The sequence below is a fragment of the Leptonychotes weddellii genome, chromosome 11 (genome assembly GCF_054177405.1).
Source record: "Leptonychotes weddellii isolate Sample4059 chromosome 11, ASM5417740v2, whole genome shotgun sequence".
In the NCBI taxonomy this organism is placed as follows: domain Eukaryota; kingdom Metazoa; phylum Chordata; class Mammalia; order Carnivora; family Phocidae; genus Leptonychotes; species Leptonychotes weddellii.
This window is the reverse complement of record NC_138379.1, coordinates 76279486-76301989: the sequence shown is the minus strand read 5'-3', so window position 1 is coordinate 76301989 and position 22504 is coordinate 76279486. Positions and strand designations below refer to the sequence as shown.

The following is a 22504-nucleotide window of genomic DNA, read 5'->3' as shown; positions in this document are numbered from 1 at the left end:
ACGAGTAAATGTAGAGCCCAGTTACGTTGAGTTTGACTTTGAGAAAGACAGTAGGTTTCAAAGATTTAAAATAAGGTTGGGCTCTCATGAACAGTTGTACAGTTCACCTGAGGGCTAAAGCAAACCCCTAAAAATCTCACAAATAACCACTTTTAAGGAAAGGCTACAACTCCAGAAGCAACTCAAATGATAAAAAAGGCCCATGATCATAAAATACATTCTTCCAGCAAGTCTACTGTTCAGGCACAAACCAAATCAAAGCCCATTTGGATTTATTTTCCAAAATGTAAATGGATTAACAGCCTGAGATGAAGGACGTGAATAACAGAATTTCACAGAATTCCTTATATAGTCATTTTTTCGAAGTACCCAATACCTCCCACCCGGTATTTAAGAAATATGTGAGTTGATCACAGAGAGAACGCCCTGAAAGTAACTGCCCTCATATAGGTCTTAGCTAACTGAAGACTAGCAAGAAACTTAAGATTTATAATGTCTCCCGGTACCTCTGTTGAACTGTGCTGTATCTTCTGTGCACTCAGAGTTGATCTCATTCTTACTGTCCTGACAGCAAGTGTGCTGAGCAGGTCTCGGTGCCGTGTCATCTTTGAAACTCTCCTCAGGTGACTGGCCACAGTCGGGGACTGTGGAAGCCAGACATGCGGGCATCTTCATGTGACTGAGGGGCTTCATTTCCAAACCATCCTGAGGATAAGGTGCTACCACTGGGACCACAGGAAGCGGGCTGCCACTGAAAGTGCTGTTAGTTTTGGTGAAACACCTACGAAATACAACCAAAAGAAACAGAACTGTGTCTAGAGGGATCAATAATTAAAATACACTTAAAAAAATAATTAAAATACACTTATTTTGAAATACCAGTTGGTATTTTGTATTCACAGATTCTTAAGAAAGATTAGTGCTTAAAAATAATGAAATGATTCACTATGATTTGAAATATTAAGAACTCAAAAATTACAGTTAAAATGGAATACAGCAGAAGAATGCACCACTTAAGAATAAAACTGAATGTGGGGTACCTGGGTGGCACAATTGGTTAAGAATCTGACTCTTGGTTTCAGCTCAGGTCATGATCTCAGGGTCGTGAGATCAAGCCCCAAGTCAGGCTCCATGCTGAGTGCGGAGTCTGCTTAAGACTCTCCTTCTCCCCCTGTCTCTCCCCAACATCTTTAATAAATAAATAAATCTTAAAAAAAACAAAACAAAACATATGTGAGGACCTATCTCACAGGCTTCCTTTGCCTTGGTCCATGTCTGAAATCGTCTTCCATTTCATAATTAACTGGTTCCTGAAGAGAGCACACAGAAGAAAAAGGCCATTGGCCACTGGAAGGAATGGGGGAGGAAAGGAAGAAGAAGAGAACAGAGAGCTAAGAAACCTATGGCCACATGAGAGGACTAATCTCATGAAAGCCAACAAAAACTCACTGTTTTGAAATCAGATAATACGTTCCCTCTCACCCTTGAAAAAACACTACATGGATCAGACATTCAAAATCCAGGTTTTGTTTATTTTTAAATTTTTTTCTTTGCAGAATTAGTTGCTAGAATTTATTAGCACTGAGCATTTCAATTCTGCTCTACTTTTATTTCCTGCCCTCATCTAAGATACGTGTTTTCTTTCTGTTCTTCAGACTGGATAATTTCTATTGATCTTCTAGTTCCCTGATTCTTTCTTCTGTTGTCTTCGATCTGCTGTTAAGCTCATTCAGTAAATTCTTCATTCCAGTTAATTGTACTTTTCAGCTTTGGAATTTCCATTTGGTCCTTTTATAGTTTCTATTTCTCTGCTGCAATTCCTCATATGTGAATTCATTGTGTGTTTATCTTCCTTTAGGTTCTTGAACATATTTATAATAGCTGCCTTAAGTTACTGCTTGCTAATTGTGATAGCTGTGTCACCTCAGGGTCTGTTTCTATTGGCATTTTTTCCCTAAGTATCACATTTTCCTATTTCTTCACACATACAGTATTTTTTTTTTTTTACTGTTTTTTTTTCCTTCCCCTCTAATTTTCTGGTTGTTCTGTTGGTCTTGACTCCATCCTTCTGTTTGTGTCCTTGACCCAAGACTGGAGAATGCCCTCCAGCAAAAATCCATGAACAAATGTCAGACACTGTCTTTCAAGTTTAGATTTATTCAGTTTCTGCCTGCTTCTGGTTATTCTCCAATACTTCCAAATGGTCCAGATTTCATCATTATTACCCTTGGATGATTGAGCTATTCCATCATTAACAGAAGCTGGAATTACAGAAATACATTTTTTATTTCCATAATTTTAAGAAGAGTCTCACGAAGACATTTCATTTGGTTTTGATTTAGGTATGTTAGGTAGGAAACACATAGCACTGACTGGTAGTATGATGTAGCTAGGCAATGTTAGGGAATAAAGGTAAGAATTCTTTGGATTTCCACCTTTTTAACATGGAATGGTACATTTCTGGGGCATATGAAAATCAGTAAAAGGAATCCATGCAAATGTTACTAGCATCTCTGTTGGTTCAAGTTATTGGAAATACCAAATGCTAGACAGGAAGAAAGATTTGAACCTGAAAGAGAGTAAGATATCTGTCAGTAAACCAGATCCTTAATTTAAGTAAGTCCAATATTAATTTCAAATAGAGAAATATACTTACTATACATTTAGTGGAATTCAGATACTTGTCACCTGAAATGAAAGCAAAGTATGTGAGGTATTCATTTGTACAGAATAGTTTGAGTAACAGATTATTTAATAGGACTATATTTTAAGTTTTAATAATATAGAAGAAATATATACCTGATTCAAACAAAACCCAACTGTTTCCATGCATGTCTTAAGCCAATAAAAAATGAAGGAAGCACTAGTATAGAAGGAAGTTTGCTGGAGGCAGAATCAGAGCTTTGGGCTAGATAGATCATGATTCCAGGAGAGTATGGCATTCCTTATTTGTCCCATGCTACATTTTATTCTATTCTAAATTTTAAAAACTTTCCTGGGATGCTGGCAAAGGTGAGCACTAATCTCCTGACAGCCTTTTAATAATGTCTGTGTTATTGGGTTCTTTCCTTCTTGGATTTTGTCAGGTCTATTCCACTGTCCCAACACCCAGGGAACATGAGAATCTCCCTGAATGTTTTCAGTTCATGGGGATCAAATACAGACTCTAGGTAAGGTATTTACCCAAAATGTGGGGCATGGTCAGAGGCAAAAACAAAAGAAAACAAAACAAAAAAACAAAACAAAAACCCCACAAAAACCCCACCTTTCTGAATTCAGACACTACTAATGAAAATTTAATGGATACTATCCATTTATATAAATAACCTTACCTACAAGAACCTTTTATTCTAAAAGCATCTGCTGAACAACTTCTAAATGTCAGACACTGTGGTAGACACTAAAAATATAAAGGTAAATACAGCATATTTCCAGCTTCCAGTCAAGCAGAGGAGATGGGACGAGTAAACAAATAGTTACAGTGTGATGCAGTGTTATATAATAAGATATAAAAGACACTGTCAGCACTCACCTGTGAAATGGGTAGTAGATGTGTGGCTGATAAGAAAGAGCACTTCCCATGTGACCAGCTAGAGACCAGTGTCTATTCTTTCCTACTCAACTGTCTTACAGTCAAGGAAATTACGTTAGGTAGCAATTATTGAGTTAGAGAATAATAAGGATTCCGATTTCCCAAAACCAGAATTCTCTCTGGTCAGGGGTATCTATATGGCTACCATGATTTGTTGGAAATAACTTCTAAAAATTAAATTGCTGGTTTCTAGCTATGACTGATTAGTTTGTATCAGAAGAACTCTCCTGCCAAGGACAACTACAAAGGATGGAGAAAGTTTTATTTTAAATCTGCTGAAGTCATCAGAGGGCAACTATCAAAGCAAGCACCTGAATGGCTGAGATTCCAGAGAGAAGGTAAATGTAAACCTGAGTTTCAATACCACTTTTCCTCTTGAGGCATTTGCCAATTCAGTGCAAAAGAAAAGGCTGAGACATCAAGCAAAAGGTGGTGGCTGCAAAGCTAAGAAGCCAAGCAGGACTCCTGACACTTTCATGGCACTGGGAAGATAGAAACTGGAGTTCAGAGTCTCCTAAAGATAAAAAGATGTTCAAATGGGACCCTTGAAGGTTTATGCTATAAAAATAATGATGAAGTAGAAATAGACAATGCTTTTATAGACACTGAAACTCAGCAGCAAAACAGCTCTATCCCTAATTGGATGAAAGTGATTTGCCCCTTGCCAAAACCAATCCTTCTCTGGAGGAAGAAAACCTCCTCCAGAGCCTCTGTGAGTTTTTATATGCAATGCCCAGAATTCATAAAAAATTACCAGGCATATCAAGAGAAAAATAAGTGATGCATATACTGAGTTAGGAGGCAAAGACTTTGAAAGACCTGGATGCATATATTCAAGAAAACCAATGACAAGACGAAGAATTTTAACAGAGACCTAGACTTTACTATTGGGATATCTATACTAAAATGTAGAATAACTGAAATTGAGAACTGAATACATGGGGTGAAGAGCTAACTGGGCACAAATGAACAGAGGTCCACTGCACATGAAGCAGGCACTGCACACCATTCAGACTGAAGTACAACAAAAAGGATGGGAAATATAGAAGGAAGCTTAAAAGACATGTGAGGTGTAGCGAAAAGCTCAAAAATATATATAGTTGGAGTCTCTCTGAAGGAGAGAAAAGAGAATGGGACAGAAGTCATATTTGGAGACATAAGGGCTAAGAATTTGCTAAAATTGATGAAAGCTCCAGCACAGATTCGAGAAGTCATATGAACACCAAGCAGAATAAATACAAAGACAATTACACTTTTGGATGGGAATAATTAAACTGCTGAAAGCAAAATACAATGTGAAAATTGTAAAAGCAGCCAGAAGAAACAGACATTATTACTTTAAAAGGGAACAGTACTAGCTGCACAGATGATTCTTCACCAGAAAGGACAGAAGCAATAATGCAACACTGTTAAAGTACAAAAAGAAAGTAACTGCCAGCCTGGAATTCAATAAACTACAAAAAGGGTCCTTCAGAAAGGAAGATGAACTGAAGGCATTTTCAGACCAAAACACTGGGAGAATCTGTGACCATCAGATCTGTATTATAAGAAATATCAGAGGCAGTTTTTCAAGCTGAAGGAAATGAATGCCAGCAGACGCAAGAAAGGAAATACAGAAAGGAACAAGAAGAAAGGTAGTGTTAGGAATTCTGAATACATACTGACTTCAAAAAACAGGAACTATAATGTCATAGAGGATTTTAATTATTTGTAGAATGAAAACCTGTGACAAAAATAACACAAAACCCTAGAGAAGGAATGGAGTTAAAAATGGTCTAGGAAGTGGTACTGATATATACGGGACTCTGATTCAAGTCATAATGTCCAGCACCAAGCACATAGTTCATGGCACACAGCAGGACCTCGAAAACATCAGATTTTTTTTTTTTTACTATCCTTTTTCTTAAGCAAGTAAATTCACTATCGGGGGGTAGAGGGAGCCATGACTAAACTAATTGGAAAATACCTTGTAATACCTTGTTAATGCCCAATACTAAGGTAAGACATGTCCATTAAAGTGAGAATGATCAGATAACCCCTGAAGCTTTTTGTATCCCTGTAGTAGTCATCTCCGTCCTTGTTCAATACTGGCTCTGTTGTCTGGGTTTCCTTTTATCTGTTGGTTTCAAAGTTGTCTGACTTAAACTTCAATCTCCTTGAGGGCAGGCAATGACTGTCCTCGGTGTCAGAGAAAGCTCTTAAAACAGTGAGACATACAGCACACACAGTCAGGTCCTTAAAAAAAAAAAAAGTTCCTGACGGTGATGCTGTAAAACTAACTGAGCTTCTGGCTTGATGCCTCATTTCTCTGCAAGAATCTGGAAGTCACACACAGAGGTCCCAGAAACCTAAAAGACCAAAAGGGGTCATCAGGTCAGAAAGAAAAGTTTTCATTTAAAAGAAGCAAAGCTTAAACTGTAGGGAAAACAAAAAAATACTTGCCAGTATTAGAAAAACCAAGGAAGTTCCCTAAAAACAAAATTTTATAAATTAATAATTTGTTTAGGTAGATAGAAGATGAATGAAATTTCATCATGTTAAGATAAAATAATGAAGACTCACCGGATAGTAAGAAGCCTTAAATTCTTCTGTTTCTTTCCTTTTAGTTTCTTTTTTTCTGTTCATTTCTTGCATTTAAAGCAAAGGATGAGATTTTTAAATGAAGTGTGAGGGCAGCCCTAACAGTCTGAGTTTGAGGCACCTAGGTGAATCACATGGGTGGGGCAGGACCGAAGGGATGGCCAAGACAGAGGGGCCATGGCCAACTATGACGGATGATAACCTGGTTGTTCTGTGTCGGAATAAACACACAGATTAAATACACAAGATGTTTTAAAATAAATGACATATATTTAACAAGAAAAAAAAAGTACAATTTTACTATTCCCTATTTCTTGGTATCTGTTTTTCAGCTAAGTGAAATAGGAGATGACAGTCACTGTTCACTTTTGTTCTGAATTGTGACTCTCAATTCACAGAACGGTGTTGAGAGTAAGATCTTCCTTTGAGTTAGATTACCCACTTTCCAACAGGATAAACCAAACTGATTTAAAGTTTTCTAGTACACCAAATCCTAACTCCTAATTATCAGGAATTAACCATTTAGATAACCACATGTAAATAATTCCGTTCTATTCCAGGTATCTACATGTGTTGGCATAAAAATGGCTTCAACTTATGGGTTATGTGCTAAGACACAGCATAGAGAGCAAAGTATATAAAAAAGGAATAGGGTGCCTGGATGGCTCAGCTGGTTAAATGTCTGCGTTTGGCTCAGGTCATGATCCTGGAGTCTTGGGATCAAGCCCCGTGCTGGGCTCCCTGTTCAGCAGGGAGTCTGCTTCTCCCTCTGCTCCTCCGCCTGGTCATGTTCTCTCTCTCTCCTTTACTCACTCTCTCTCAAATAAAAATCTTTATAAAATAAATTTAAAAAATAAAATAAAAAAGGAATATAACACCTGTTCTGAATAGAATTAGGAATTTAGCATGTGAGAACAATTTTACTGATTAATACTTGAACTAAAATTTCCAAAGCTTGTCAGGTAATCACATAAAAAAAATATAAAGACCCAAATCTATAGGCAGTGAAAGAGAACAGATCGAATGAGTATATCTGCAAATATCTGACATTCATCAAGATGCTCTTATAGTGCACATTTTACAGTTCATATAGTCAAAGACTTTGTAATTTCACTACCTTAGGCTTCTCAAATAACCCTTCAATTGCAGTTATTATTGGCTTAAGGTAGAATGAAGGTTTTCACGGAGTTGTCTCTGGCTCAATGAAACTACTTTTCTTAATTTTAAGTTTAAAAACACTGAGTAAATAGAACTCTGGGCATCTTGCCACATACAAAAATGTGTGCTAAAACGAATTCAGGTGGTCTGGGACCTGTTAGTTTACCAAGATATCTTTCAGTTAACAGGAAAGACCTGACAAACCTGTAAGACGGAAAAATGACTATTACAGTGTCATAAAAATAATATTCTTGAACCAACCATCTGAAGAGCACACACTAGGAAACAAGAGATGGGAGTAGTGGCATAGAATTGTGCTTGGATGAGTACGTTCCTTTAGTATTTGACTAAATGTATTTTGGACATTCTAGCAAAATTATCTAGGACCTCTGAAATATTTTCTAGTGAAGTGTTCCATTTCTGTATACACAGCTGGATATTTGTTAAGCATGATTACATACCGAATTACTCCGATTAGATACCTGCACAAATTGTGCATTAAGTTTCCTCTTTTCATTATCCCTAGGGGGCAAAGACTGGCTATCCATGAATTTCTTGGATGTGTGACACTTATGTTCATGAGTATGTTCTTGAGACTTCTGAAACGGTCACATCTTGGTGGTGGTTTGTTTTAATATTCAGCTCACTTCTGTTTCCTCTTGCCTCAGTGTCTCTGTCATTTTGCTGGCCCAGCCCTTATTTTTGGAGGCTCATCAGTTACTATGCAACAGAACCCTGATGACATTCCCCAATGGCCATGGCTGTCCCCCACTCTCATGGCATACTCTTTATTGGATGCAAAGACCCCAGTCTCAGAATGGGAGCTGCCCTTTGGGAATTAGCTTACTGGTGATTGTCACATAATAGGTGACAATAAATGACTGAGTACATTACTGAACATGAGAAGTTCACACGCATGCTTACAAATAAAAGACCAAAAAACAAAAACAAAATATCCTATCCTAACCACCTGACTCCCTGACAACAGGCCCTCGGTCTCCCATCTTATAAGTAGGAAATATAGAACTTCCCCAAAAGGAAGGTACTGAGCAATTTTATTTATTTTTATTTATTCTTTATTTATTTTTTTAAAAGATTTTATTTATTTACTTAACAGAGAGAGAGACAGCGAGAGAGGAAACACAAGAAGGGGGAGTGGGAGAAGGAGAAGCAGGCTCTCTGCGGAGCAGGGAGTCCGATGCGGGGCTCGATCCCAGGACACTGGGATCATGACCTGAGCTGAAGGCAGACGCTTAACGACTGAGCCACCCAGGCACCCCGGTACTGAGCAATTTTAAAAACCAGACACAGTGCTGTGAAATTTTTTTCTTAGAGAACTAGGCAAGATTACCACAGATGGAAAAGAAACGAAGTTTTAGATTTTGTGTGTTTTCTGCCTTTAGTTTTTACGGCTTAGATCTGGAGTAGCTATGTGATCAGCCACAGGAGACGGATTGAGTCATAACAAATTCACTTGCTGGAGGAAAGAATTTAGGCATACTCAACAAGTAGTCATTTTTACAAACTTAACAAACCAGCAGGGTAGCTCAACTCGTAGGCCAGAAAGAACTAGTACTATAACAAAATGTTTGCATGCTCATCTCTACACACTATTTTCATCTGTGGAAGGTTCCAAGTTGGTGAAAGAGTGTCCCCAAGCCCAGCAACACATAGACTTTCAAGGTTGTCATCAGGCAAAACCTTGGAGATCATTCATGGTATCTGTGCTTCCTAAGGCACTAAGTAATTTGATTTCCCCTTTTGACCATCAGCCATGTATAGCTTGCGCTTTTTTTCCCAGATGGATTATATGCATATTTCCAAGCTGATTTTTACTTGGATACTTCCTGCCCACTTCCAATCTCTTTAGGACCCTTAATTTCTTGTTCCTTCCTGATGGGACCTCTCAGTTCGTTTGTCTGTGAATTCCATCAGTGTCCTCTCTACTCTTTTACAAATTATCAAGACTGATAGTAAACAGGCAGGATTTAACGTCAATCCTTTCCCATTAAACTAGCCAAGCAACTGACAAACCCCAGTTGATTACATATCCAGAACTGTGTCACTGCCTTTTAAATTGAGGAGAGGAGAAGAGAAGAAGGAGGATAGATAGCTTTTGATTTATTTGATTAAAATCTGTTACATTCTTGAAATGCACAAGGATTTCTCAATTAAGTCTTTAGTGTAGGGGTCTGGCTCCTCACAAAGCTGCATTCTATATGCCTCTTTCTAGCTGTCCATGGTGACCTATTACATATCATTCTTAAAACGTGAAAAGCGTTCAAATTAACTGAATACAGTGAAGCAGGCAGTCATTTACAACATGCCACAAAAGCGCTAGAATCAAATAAAACTCCACAGATGCTGGAATGTACATTTCCCTCTTACTTGTTCTCACATTTTCACATCAGTACTCCAATTTAGACAGTAAAGGCAACATTTTCTCTCCAGATCGTTATTACCAAAACAGAGGGGATGATAAAAGGGGTCTAAGGCTGGCACTGACTTGTTTCTTAAGAGCCCACTCTACAAAATACATTTAAGTTTAAACCCAAGAAGGCATGGCAGGACACTATGCAGCTAAGATTGCAGAAGGCGCAGGCCCTAAGCAAGACTTCCTCAGTTCTTAGGCATCTGTGGAATACGAGAGCCACCCTGGGTAAAGGTGAGTTTGATGTGGGGTCTAAAAGGATGACTCCCAAGGGTGTGCCAAGGGGTAAACAGTTTCTTCTCATCTCCTGCAGTGATTCCTAGCTCAGTGGTTGCACGCAGTTACCTAGATAGCCCCGTTGGCCTCCTCAACCAGTCCCTCGTGTCTTTTTTTTTTTTTTTTTAATTGGCACCTCCTAAATCTTGCAAACTCATCTACTTCTCTTCATGTCTACTGCAACCGTCCTAGGGCACGGCTTCTCCTCTGAGCTATTGCAACAGCCATCTCACTGGTCCCCTGTATCCTCTCTTGCCCCATCCAATTTATTCTCCAAACTCCATCCAGAATATTCTAGCACAATACTGTCATACTTAAAATCTCTTGCTGACTCACCACGGCTCTGTATGACCTACTTTCACTCACCTTTTACCTCTGACCCCTTCGCTTGCTTGGTTCCTGCCACATTAGTCTTCCTGAAGCTCTGTTTGGATTCTGGCATTCTGCTTTACAGATTTTGCATAAATGGTACCTTGTCTTTGCCTGGAAAGTTTTAAACCTATCCCCTTCTCTTTTACCTAGTTTTACAAATTCTTCAGAGTTTCAGAGCAAAATGTCGCTTTTATGATTTATTTGTATCATTTTGAAAAAAGGTTATGTCTCCCCATCAAACTATAACCTCACTTATAGTGAGCAAACCAGGCAGGGACAATGCCTGGTTTGCTTACTGTCCTCCAGGACCTAGCTGGGTGTCTGGCCCACTACAGACTTTCAACAAATGTTTGCTGAATGAATAAATGAACACCTTTTCCTTTCACTCTCCTTATGCTATCACAACCCTTGGATCATCTCCTCGAAGACATTTCAAATAACAGCACAGAATCTGATGCTTTATTTGTTGTTGTTGTTATTATTATTATTATTATTATTATTTTAATGTAGGCTCCACACCCAGCATGGAGCCCAGCATGTGGGGCTTGAACTCATGATGCTGAGATCAAGACCTGAACTGAAACCAAGAATCGAATGCTTAACCAACTGAGCCACTCAGGCACCCCTCCTTGAGGACATTTCAAGCCCATAAGCAAAAAATAATAAAAGAGAGAACACCTTATAAAAAGGACGTCTGATCACTTTAAATATTTATGAAATAAGGCAAAAACAATGCCTTAAATAACTAAAAATAATCAGACATAGCTACTGTCTCCCTTGGTGATCCCACCCATATTTAAGTTTTATCACTTAGATGCAAATTCCTAAGTATGTCTCATAGTTCCAATCTACCCCCTGAACCCAACAGCGGCATTTTCATCTGTCTCCTTGGCTTAGATATCCAACTGGTACTTAGAACTCTAAATGCCCAAAACCAAATCCATCACCTTTCCTCAATATGTCACTTTATTAAGTTCCTTCTTTCTTTTTTCCAAGATTTTATTTATTTATTTGAGAGAGAGTGTGAGCGAGCACAAGTGGGGGTGGGGGGCAGAGGGAGAGGGATAAGCAGATTTTGCACTGAGCGGGGAGCTCAAAGTGGGGCTCGATCCCAGGACCCCGGGATCATGACCTGAGCTGAAGGCAGATGCTTTACTGACTGAACCACCCAGGTGCCCCTTAAGTTCCTTATTTCTATGACTATTACCACGGCAATTACTATGCCATCCATGCTTGAAACTTTCTATTCATCTTGAGCCTTTCTTTTTTTCTAGATCCCTACCAGACAATGGCCAAGTCCTAAAGATTCCCACTCTAGGGGCACCTGGGTAGCTCAGTTGGTTAGGCATCTGACTCTTGATTTCGGCTCAGGTCATGATCTCAGGGCTGTGAGACAGAGCCCCACATTACGCTCCACATTCAGAGGGGAGCGTGATTGAGGTTCTGTCTCTCTCTCTCCCTCTGCCCCTCCCCCCCAAAAAAGATTCCCACACTAGAACCTCCCTCATCCCTTCCTTTCTATCCCCACTCCTTGCACAAAAGCTAAGGTCTTTGTTATAGAAACCATCAGACTGGTCTCCTCCCTGCAATCCCACCTGTGTACTGCTACCGCTAATCAAGCCTAAACCCATCTCTCAAATACATGGCTCCTCTTCTCAAAATTCTTCCAGAGAAATATGATGCAATTAGCCCATTGTTTTTCAACATTTAACCAATATCCCCCACTCTTGATTAACACACACACACAAAATCTCACATCCCTCCTGCACCTTTATTATTGAAACAATAGGGATTTTTTCCATTCCTTAAACGTAAAACTACAAGATTTAACGTGCTTCTTCAAACCCTACTCACTGTATTTGGAGCTCTGCTGTGAATCCCTACGATTAGACTATGGGCTCTCTGGAGGTGGGACCTGGGCCAGCACCCAGTATGTGGCAGGCGCCCAACAAATGTTTATTAAATAAACTATTAAACCGTGACAGGATGATCCGTGACATAAACTCGGTCCAGCTTTCCATTTTATATCCTGCTACCCTGCACTTGTACTTCACCAGCCCAATTATTCCAGTGGTTCTTAAAACATGGTCCCACGACCAGCAGCATCAGCATCAGCATCAGTAGGAATTCATCAGAAATCCAAATTCTCAGGCCCCACCCTACACCTGCTGAATCAGAAACTCTAAGGGTAGAGCCTCGTAATCTGTGTTTTCACAACTGCTCCAAGGGATTCTAACATATGCTGAAGTGTGACAACCACTGAACCACATTATCAGCATACCTTGGGGAGAATGGGGTTTGCTTCCAGACCACTGCCAATAAAGCAAATATCCTGCTAGAGCAAGTCAAATGAATTTGTTGGTTTCCCAGTGCACACAGAGTTATGTTAACACTCTACTTTAGTCTATAAAGTATGCAACAGCATTATCTCTAAAGCAACATGTATATACCTTGATTAAAAAATACATTATTGCTAAAAAATGCTAACCATCATCTGAGCTTTCAGTGAGTCTCAATCATTGATCAGGTCACTATAACAGATAGAATAATGAAAAAGTTTGAAATACTGCAGGAGTTACCAAAATGTGAAAGAGACACAAAGTGAGCAAATGCTATTGGAAAATGGGGGCCAACAGACTTGCTTGATGCATGGTGGCCACAAGTCTTCCATTTGTCAAAAAACACAGTATCTGCAAAGTGCAATAAAGCAAAGCACAATAAAATGAGGTGTGCCTGTATTCACCCTTAGGTAAGCCCTTATATAACTTAACTGAAATTATGTCTCTTTTTGTGCGCACATTAGTTCAACTGGCATTAGGAAATGCAAATGTATTGTTAATAATGTCAATATTCTAAAAGTGTAAATTGACTAAAATTTTGCATATCTACCTCTCAGCATTCAAAGCTTATTATAAATTTTGCCAGTTGGGGGATCTTAAGCAAAGATACCTGTTTTCAATTTCAAAGTCAAAAGAGTTAGAAGCTTTAAATTTAATGATTCCAATTTTCCAGAGTTGAAGGTAGGTACTTACTGATATTTATCTGGCCAATCACTAAGCATCAAAATCACATAATGGCTCCTGGGAGCCAGGTGAGTCATCTGGCTAATCTTGGAGGCAATGCAGGCAAGTCAAGACTTGCCCTAAATAGGCAGACTCTCAGGTAGGAAGAAGTAAATTTAAGCCAGAGAGAAACAGAAGCTGATTTTCTCAGGCTAAAGAGAATGCACCTAGGTTCCCAGATAAAAGTAAAACCCCCACACATGAAATGCAAGAAGTCATCAACTTGAAAAATTAATAGAACTATAATTGTCCATTGTCTTAAAGGGAAAAAAAAAACAAAACAAAACAAGTACAACAAAAGCCCCCAACACTATACACATATACTCACTCACACACACATTCACTCACACAAATATACAAATGGCCCTGAATGCAAGATGGTACATACCGGTCATAAAAATTCTTTTAAGGAAATGGGATGTCTTATTGGTAACCAGGATGATAACTTCATCATAAAGACGTGATTAGCAGCAAATTACCAAAATCTATCATCAAACTATGTTGGGATGATTTTACATTTCCTAGGGCAATTTTCCATTTTTCGGATAAGAAAATAGCCACAGAGAGATTATATAACTTTCCCAAGATCACGGATTTAAGCAGTGGCAAAGCCTATGTCTGTCTACTTATTCTCAAGCCAGAGGTTCTCTTGCAACATCGCTTTAATGCCAATGTTGAATTGAGATCTACTGATGGCCACAAGAATCACAAAAGAAAATGTATTACGTTTTTAGGCAATACCATTCGTTTTAATTAAGTTTATTTGATTACTTACCAGGTGTATGAAGCATCTTTAGCATGTTCCTAACAAAATGTGGTAAAGCCTACAACCAGCTCAGGACAAAAAATGTGGCTTCAATGTTATAAACATCTTAAAATGTAGCTAGGTCAGACAGAATTTAAAAAATGTAACAAACAATCTTAGTACACAAAATAGGCAGATGGCTCTTGCTAACACAGACACCCTAAGATGGGCTAAGTAAATGATAAGGACAAATTTCCAGGAAGATTTATTGCTTTTGCTCTGAAACTCTCAAAACACATGCTGAGCAATGTATTGCCAAGTCTATAGTTGATTAGTCGACTGGCCACTTCCAAGTTCTGGTTTTGTTAACTTCCAGACACAACTCTTAACCTTGTAATTGATTTAAAAAATATAGGTCCCACCCCCATTTCAATAATGAAATATCCAAACTCCAGTCATACTCATTATTTAATGTACTAACTCTAACACAGTTGTTAAATTGTAGAGTTTTAGAGCTGGGCAGGGCTTCTGGGACCATGTCACCCAATACCATTGTTACCGGGAGAAAAAGAACGAAGGTTTCTGATGGACATAACTTTAATACAACGGAAAATCTGATAATCTTTTGGAGTTACTATATATAGAGGCAGCCTGAAAGTTTCCTGGATATTGTCAAAATTGTTACTCTACACATTACTCTACATGTTACTCTACATATTCCTATCTTGTTTGAAATACCGTGAGTACATATGCCTCTTACAATTTTTTTAAACCCCCCCCCAAATGAAAAGAAAGGGGAAAAAAAGATTTTGCTACTTAGTTATTGCAAGGTTTTAAGAATTAAAAAAAAAAAAAAGTACTGAATAATCCAGTAGGAAAATTTCAGTAATATTACCATGAAAACACATTACTTTATACACAGGGTTTGTCCCCTAACATTCAAACGTGCTCTCATTCATAACACAGAGCGGAAAAGAACAGGTGAGAAAAGACAAAGTCTGTATATAGAAATGACTCTAAAGATTTCAGAAACATCAAACCTTTTAATAACATCTCAGTGAGAAACACGTCTTTAATATTGTCCATCTATCTCAAGACCCCAAGGCCCAGAAAGGTGAAAATTGTAAAGCAGGGCTAAAAAATTAGTAACAGCCCTACACTTAAGTCTCCATATTCTGAGATTTATAGCGTACGTAAACGTCAAGAATTTCCTTAGGTGGGGCGCCTGGGTGGCTCAGTCGGTTAAGCGACTGCCTTCGGCTCAGGTCATGATCCTGGAGTCCCGGGATCGAGTCCCGCATCGGGCTCCCTGCTCGGCAGGGAGTCTGCTTCTCCCTCTGACCCTCCTCCCTCTCATGCTCTCTGTCTCTCATTCTCTCTGTCTCAAATGAATAAATAAAATCTTAAAAAAAAAAAAAAAAAAGAATTTCCTTAGGTGAAGGGGGCAAAAGAAGAGTCCTACACTGTATTCCCAACAACCCTTGCAAACAGAGCCATGTACCTGTTATTGTTCCGACAGTTTCGACAGCTAACGCACTCCGACGGGTCCATCCGAGGTACTGCTGTGTACATTGCACCACCCTGGTCAGGACGGAAGTACAGGGAGAAAGAGAAACACACATTGTGAAGGAACCACAGACTCATAACCAAATAGCCCCAAACGGAAAAGCCAGGCCAATGATGAACGGCTACACGGTGTATTTTATTTTTATTTTTTTTAAAGATTTTATTTATTTGCGAGAGAGAGAATGAGAGACAGAGAGCATGAGAGGGAGGAGGGTCAGAGGGAGAAGCAGACTCCCTGCCGAGCAGGGAGCCCGATGCGGGACTCGATCCCGGGACTCCAGGATCACGACCTGAGCCGAAGGCAGTCGCTTAACCGACTGAGCCACCCAGGCGCCCTACACGGTGTATTTTAACCAACCCCTCCAACAAGGTTATGCTTATCATTCCTTACCAATAGTTACAAATGAGTTCCATACAACACTGAAACTACACTCTACAAACTGCCGGCCATGGTTTTTTTTTTCCATGTATTTTTGTCCTGAAAGGAGCCAAAGAAATGGAGAAATTTAGTCACTTCCGTTTCAGTGGTTCAAATCTACTGGGCCCCAAATGCACCGTACATTAGAACCTCCTGTTCATTTTTACTTTTCTAGCAGTCAGAGAAGAATTTTACGTGATGCCAGTTGGAGAAACAGGGTGGAAATCTGTTTGAATGATGTCACAAGATAAACCCATCTTCATTTTCCTGTAATTATTTCAATTAGGTCTGTTCACTTGACTACACTAAGTTTTAAAACATGTTTTATTTTTCCAGATGGAGTAGATTCTCAGCCAGCAATGACTTGGAGGGGAGGATTAATATTTTGATGTTGCTTTTGGCGGAAACTGCCCGGCAATTAAGAAAAATGCCCAGATTAACACATACCTCATTGTAAAACGCTTGCTTGACATATACAATGGCAAGATTTCTTCACAACTGATATTCAGAATTGAACCAGCTTTTGGTCAGAGTAAAAATTCTGCTTTCAGATGAAAAACAGCAGAACTGAGTCTGATAAGGGTGGGAGAGGTTGTCACACTGCACCCAAACCCAGAGCAGTTCTTCAAGGTTAAAGAAAGTTCAGGCAATTGTTTTTCCCAGAATACTTTCCATTTCCATTCATCTCATAACAACAGCCAGAATCTAAGCAAACCAAAAGCACTGAAAACGTCTCTCAACATTCCTGATCCAACTAGCAACAGGAATTTTTAAGAAAACATTGCGAGAAAGAATATCCTCTGCTATGTTCAGTCTTTGAGCATAAGCTCCATAAGCTCCAAACTTCACAAAATGAAGTTAACCTACGGGGTAATGTGATTAGTTGAATCACTAAACATATCAAAGTTAACTCGATGATTTTTATGATCGCCAGTATTTTGAAAATTTCCCCATTTCCTCCCACCCAGAAAAGACAAGAAAACTAGTGAGTAAAAACCACAGATGATAGCCTCTAAAATTGTACACCTAAAGGGGCAACCATTATTTAAATAGCAATTCATTGTTCAAAAAACCCAAACTGCTGTTCCAAATCCTCAAACATCAGATTTATTTTTTTTCTTCTTATGGAAATAGCATGTGCTATTCAAACCTTAGTGTTTTCTCCTTTTGTTTCTTGGACAATGTTAGTAGTTTGGACTAGGAATGGTGACCAAAAAAGTTTACAAAGTCTGAATATGAGCCATGTCTTTCCACATAAAATAATGAAATCATTATTCTCTTTTGGTAACGAGATGCACTCAAGCAAATTAGGTATTTTTCTACAATACACTAAAACTAGATCACACAAAACCCATTAGATGTCCAGCTTTAAGATACAAATATATATTATAGTTTTGTTCTCCCAATGTAATATTTTAATAAATCTTTGTTGAAGTTGAGGATGAAAAACTCAAAACCTTTTCAAATTTTAGCACCTCGTGGGTTATGGCAAATTTATCTGTAATCAGAACAATGACAAAAACTTCAATGAGTGCTTAGTTGCACAATGAGTGCAACTAAACATATCACCCATCTGATTGAAAAATAACGTGGATGCACATCCAAACAATGTAATAAATGAAACTTCCTAACGCAGAGAACCTCTAACCAACATAAATATAAAATACGCTAGTCATTCTATTCCCATTTCAAAAATTAAACTATATCACTGAGTTATCCGTGAAATAAAGTATTTTTCAAGGTGTATCAATCACTCCTTCGGGCTAAAGAACTCTAATATTATAAAAGGCAAAAATCCCAGGGCGCCTGCGTGGTGCATTCGGTGAAGCATCCAACTCTTGGTTTCGGCCCAGGTCATGATCTCAGGGCGGTGAGATTGAGCCCCGCGTCAGGCTCTGCACTTGGTGCAGAGTCTGCTTGGACTCCCTCTCCCTCTGCCCCTGCACTTTCTCTCCCTCCTTCTCTCTCTCTCTCTCTCAAATAAATCTTTTAAAAAAAATAAAAAATATAAATAAATAAATAAATAAAAGGCAAAAATCTTACAGGCAACACCCCTACCACACGTTGGACACAACTAACAAAAGAAACTCACTATAGGTTGGAAGTCACAATCTGGTGGCCTGCAGACAGGTTCCACGTGGCCTCCGCAATGCTTTCAAGAATTGCAATCAGTTGCCAACGTAAAAAATCTGGCAATTGCACCTAGATTTACAAGATGTTTTGAAAAAATCAGAAAACCCGGTAACCCCGGACCCTCAGTCCTGCGTGCCAATAACTGGACTGAGTTGTAGCTGGCGCTCTCCAGATTGTTATCGCCGCCACTGCTTCTGTCTCATTCCCAACTTGTTTTGCTCAATTTCACGATCTGCCTGACTCCGCTAAAGCATACGAGTTTTCAGACTCTGCTCTTAATAAGGCAAATTTAAAGTACTGGGTCCACTCTACGCCTAATGGGATTTCCATCTCTCAAGAATAACTTCCAGCCAGTTCGTTACTGGTATTCCACTTTCACTGTGAAATAATTTTAAAACATAAACCAAACTGATGAACGTAACTATCACCTGACAATAGAAAGCTTACAAAGATTACTCTGGATCAAGGGGTTGCCAGTAATACATAGTATTTCCAGCCTAATAAACCCATGAGATTGCTGTGTTGACAAAGGCCAAGTAGGCTGACCCTGTTCTTGCTCCCTGGCACCATGGGGCATAGGGAGGCTGTATTTATAATTAGGTCTCTTACATTTACTAGGTGACGGGGATGTTCAAAATCCAGATGTGTCCTGGTTAGTGAGCTTGTATGCCCCGAGTAAAGCCCTCCGTTTAAGCTCCCATTCATTATTCCATTGACTCCATTAGGGATTTTATGGTGAAGATGGGAGCAGCCATTGCTGAGACCTCCATTGCTTATGAAGCTTCCATGAACATTCCCATTTATCCGATTTGTGCCAGGCAGAGTAGTGTATTCCACCATCTGCCCATTAATATCTGACCCCTGGCAGAGATATCCTGGAGGGTCATATTCTGTTAAGAGAGAACAAAAAAGAAAAAAAAGTAAGATAAAGAAAAAGACAATCTTCTTGTGTAGGCAGTTTTATTAATAAACCCCTAAGAAACTACAAATACACTAAAATAAAATGCCTTAAATGTGTTCACTTAAAGTCTAATTATGAGATATGCTTTAAGAAAGTTACTGCTCTTCCCTTGTGTGGAGATAGCTAGGAACTCTAAGTTAATTAAGGCTTTGTTAATGGGAAGAGAAATTAACCAGAGAGAAATTACTCAAGAGAATTAATATATCATGCAAGTTGAAACTATCTGAGTACTGGCAACATTAAGAAAAAGTGTTTAAACTCCCACACACTTCAAAGTGCCGAGAGAAACAATAAAACAACAACAAAAGGCAAACATTAGGTAGGATATTTTAAATAGTAATAAACAACACTTTTAAATGAAAGGATGGAGTTGTGTATATGTTCACTGACTATCAGTTCCTTCATTAACATAGTCCATGCGGAAGTTGTGGGGTACTAAAGGCAAAAGGCTAATTATTCCATTTCCTTATATTAAAAGCACTTAAATAGTTGCCTCAAAATTCCAATTTCCAGAGGCACACTTGCTAGATTTATTTAGAACAAGTGCAATATCCCTTAGAAAATACAGCACCTAAACTGTACAGGACTTGTTGGCAGAGTTTTGGTAAATTCTTCAAAGGTATTAGAGCAAGCCAAGACTGGATTAGGTGTCCTTCCTCCTATTACTGAACTTCTTACAGGTGAGTTACTGTCAGCCTACCTGCTTATCTTTTCCATTAAACTATAAGCTGACAGGGCAGGGGACAGGTTTACTTTTTTACCACTGTATCCCCATTGTCTAACACAGTGCCAGGCACATCAAAGACAGTCAATGAGTATCTTCTGAATATGACTGAATGAACATCACTACCATAAATTTCCATCTTTGAACATATCACCAAGTCACAGAGGAAAACGACCTCAACCAGATTAAGCTTGCTCAGACGACCAGAGAAACACTTTCCTTTAAACGATTCAGTGCACACTCCCACAATTAAAGTCAATGGCACCGAAACCAATCAAATGATCTCTCCAACCCTTTTAGCCTGGCACCATCACCATCATCACCACCTCTCTCCCTGTCTATCTCCTAGAAAGCACCAATTCAATAAAAACAAATCACCTTTTTCCCCCTTGAGCTATTAGCTTTGATTCTCTTATTCTGGGGACAGAGGGGAAACCAAAAAAACCTCCTCCCACCAAAGACTACAGTCTCTGCTTGCTCCAATTCCCCTGTCTGGGAGAACAAGAAAGGTGGGAAGGGGAGGGGAGAGAACTAGGGGAAGAAGAGGGAAAAGGGGTTCTAGGTTATCTGTTTCCATGTGGCACCATCACTCCCATTACTAGATACACATAGGGACCAGGCTGGAGCAGTATTGGTACATCAGGGACTGAAACAGGACCACGTCACCTTCATTTGTGTCATTCAGTAACAGTAACTTAGAAAAGTTTTCCTTTCCCTCATTTCCAGCCTTTTCTATTCCTGTTACCAAGACTTGTACCCATACGGAGGTATTCCAGCAACACTTCCAAAGCTCATGCTTCAAGAACGCATGCTCTTTGGTGGTCTGACAAAGCCAGAGTTTCCCAGCACAAAGTCGGCTATTTACTTAGAGACCTGCCTGGTTTGGGCTTTGCTGTTTATTTCTACTGGGCAATTTCATGGGATGCTCCACTTCCTCTGGCTGACAGCTACAACAGTCTTAAAGTCTCCTCCCCTGACCGCAGAGTGCCTGATGTGCTTTATACCGTGACACTAACCCATGGAAGTATTACAGATCCATATTTATCCTGACGATACTTTCCTGGCCATCTTTAGAAAAAGACCAGGAAATATCGATAAATGGCTTACTCTGTATGGTGTTTTGCTGACGGTTCTTCCAGAGGCACATCGCAATGAAAACCATGAGAATGAGGACCATCACACCTAGCACGCAGCCAACTATCAGATACAACATGTCGCTGCTTCTGGTGGGGCTGGTTGCAGGCCCAACGTTTCGTCCACTTCCCGAAGAATTTGGAGGGGTACTCAAGTCTTTGACAGGATACTCAGAAGCTCCAGGAAGGCGTTTTACTAGTTGACATATAAAGGAAAACATGATGTCAGAGTGAATACAGGCTCTATGAGACGGTTTACTCTCTGACGGAGGTCTGGTTAGGAATGCAAGCCAGTCTGTTTACACTTGTTACTGAGATGATCTGACCACCAATGAGTCACAAGGAGGGCTCAAAAGTTTAAAAATCTGATGTGCCAAAGTCTCAGTCCACAAATTCTAGAGAAATCATAAAGTCTGAGAAACAAATGCCCTCAGTCCAACCCAAACTGCTATCTGATTATCTGCTCAACTGTATTTGGAGAAAACTCCCAGTATTTCAACTTATGGGTGGGATGAAAACTCCTTTCTATGTGACACACTTTGAGCTGAATAAGACTCAAAGTGACATATTTTATGCCTCTTTTATGTGATTGAGATTAAAGATATGACTGTGGACCAAACAATTATATACAGTCCCCAAAACCTTATGCTTAATATTAAGCATTCCCAAACCAATGACCTCTGGAGTCCATGTAAATGTGGTTCTTTTATCCAATTTGTTGATATTCTGGAAAACAGTGACAACAAAAGCTAATAACAGGTGGGACTCAAACCCCATTTTCTCTGTCCTCAAATAACACATTCTTCATGCTTTAAATGCCATAGAAAAGCAGCAAAGCATAGTGGCTGACAGCTTGCTCTCTGGGACCAGACTGCCCAGGTGCATATCCTGTTCTACCACGTATCCTTAGCTGCATGACCTTAACCTCCAGGAACCAGTTTCTGCATGTGGGAACTCGAGATAAGAATAAAAGCTCTATCGTAAGGCTGGAATGAAGAGTAAACGAGTTAATCATGGAAAGCACTTAGAACAGAGCCTGGCACATGGCAGTATTCAATCAATTTTGTTACTATTAGGTATTATATTATATTTCCTGTTATGGCTCCTAACGACCCAGTGGAGCAGAGCGGTCTTTAAAAAATTCTACTTCAATAGACACTATGTTGGGGTTCAAATTTCTAGCACCTTTATGCAGAAGAGGGGTAGGAATCCATAAAGAAGAGGACAGTTTTCAAAGGAAAGAGGTTTCCAACACTGAGAAGTGGATGAATACTTGGCAGAGACGCTAAAGGAAATTCCTACTTCAGGTCGTATGTTGGATTAGACAATTCTAAGGTCCCTGCCAATTCTAAA

General features: G+C 39.3%; 1 protein-coding gene across 14 annotated transcripts in view; it reads right to left on the bottom strand.

Annotated features, from left to right (window-relative positions):
* CDON (cell adhesion associated, oncogene regulated) overlaps positions 1-22504 on the bottom strand; it is a 114397-nt gene that overhangs the window by 3930 nt on the left and 87963 nt on the right. For 7 of the 14 annotated variants that reach the window (XM_081799138.1, XM_081799137.1, XM_081799135.1 and 4 more), the window contains 4 exons: positions 21126-21347; positions 18943-19223; positions 15718-15797; positions 507-781 (listed from right to left, as the gene is read on the bottom strand). In XM_081799138.1, the coding sequence (XP_081655264.1) occupies positions 507-781; positions 15718-15797; positions 18943-19223; positions 21126-21347 (858 nt within the window). Of the gene's footprint in view, positions 1-506; positions 782-1511; positions 2570-2656; positions 5941-6034; positions 6384-13208; positions 15433-15651; positions 16261-18942; positions 19224-21125; positions 21348-22504 lie in introns of those variants that run through there. The other 7 variants (XR_014138862.1, XR_014138860.1, XR_014138859.1 and 4 more) reach the window with 7 other exon arrangements.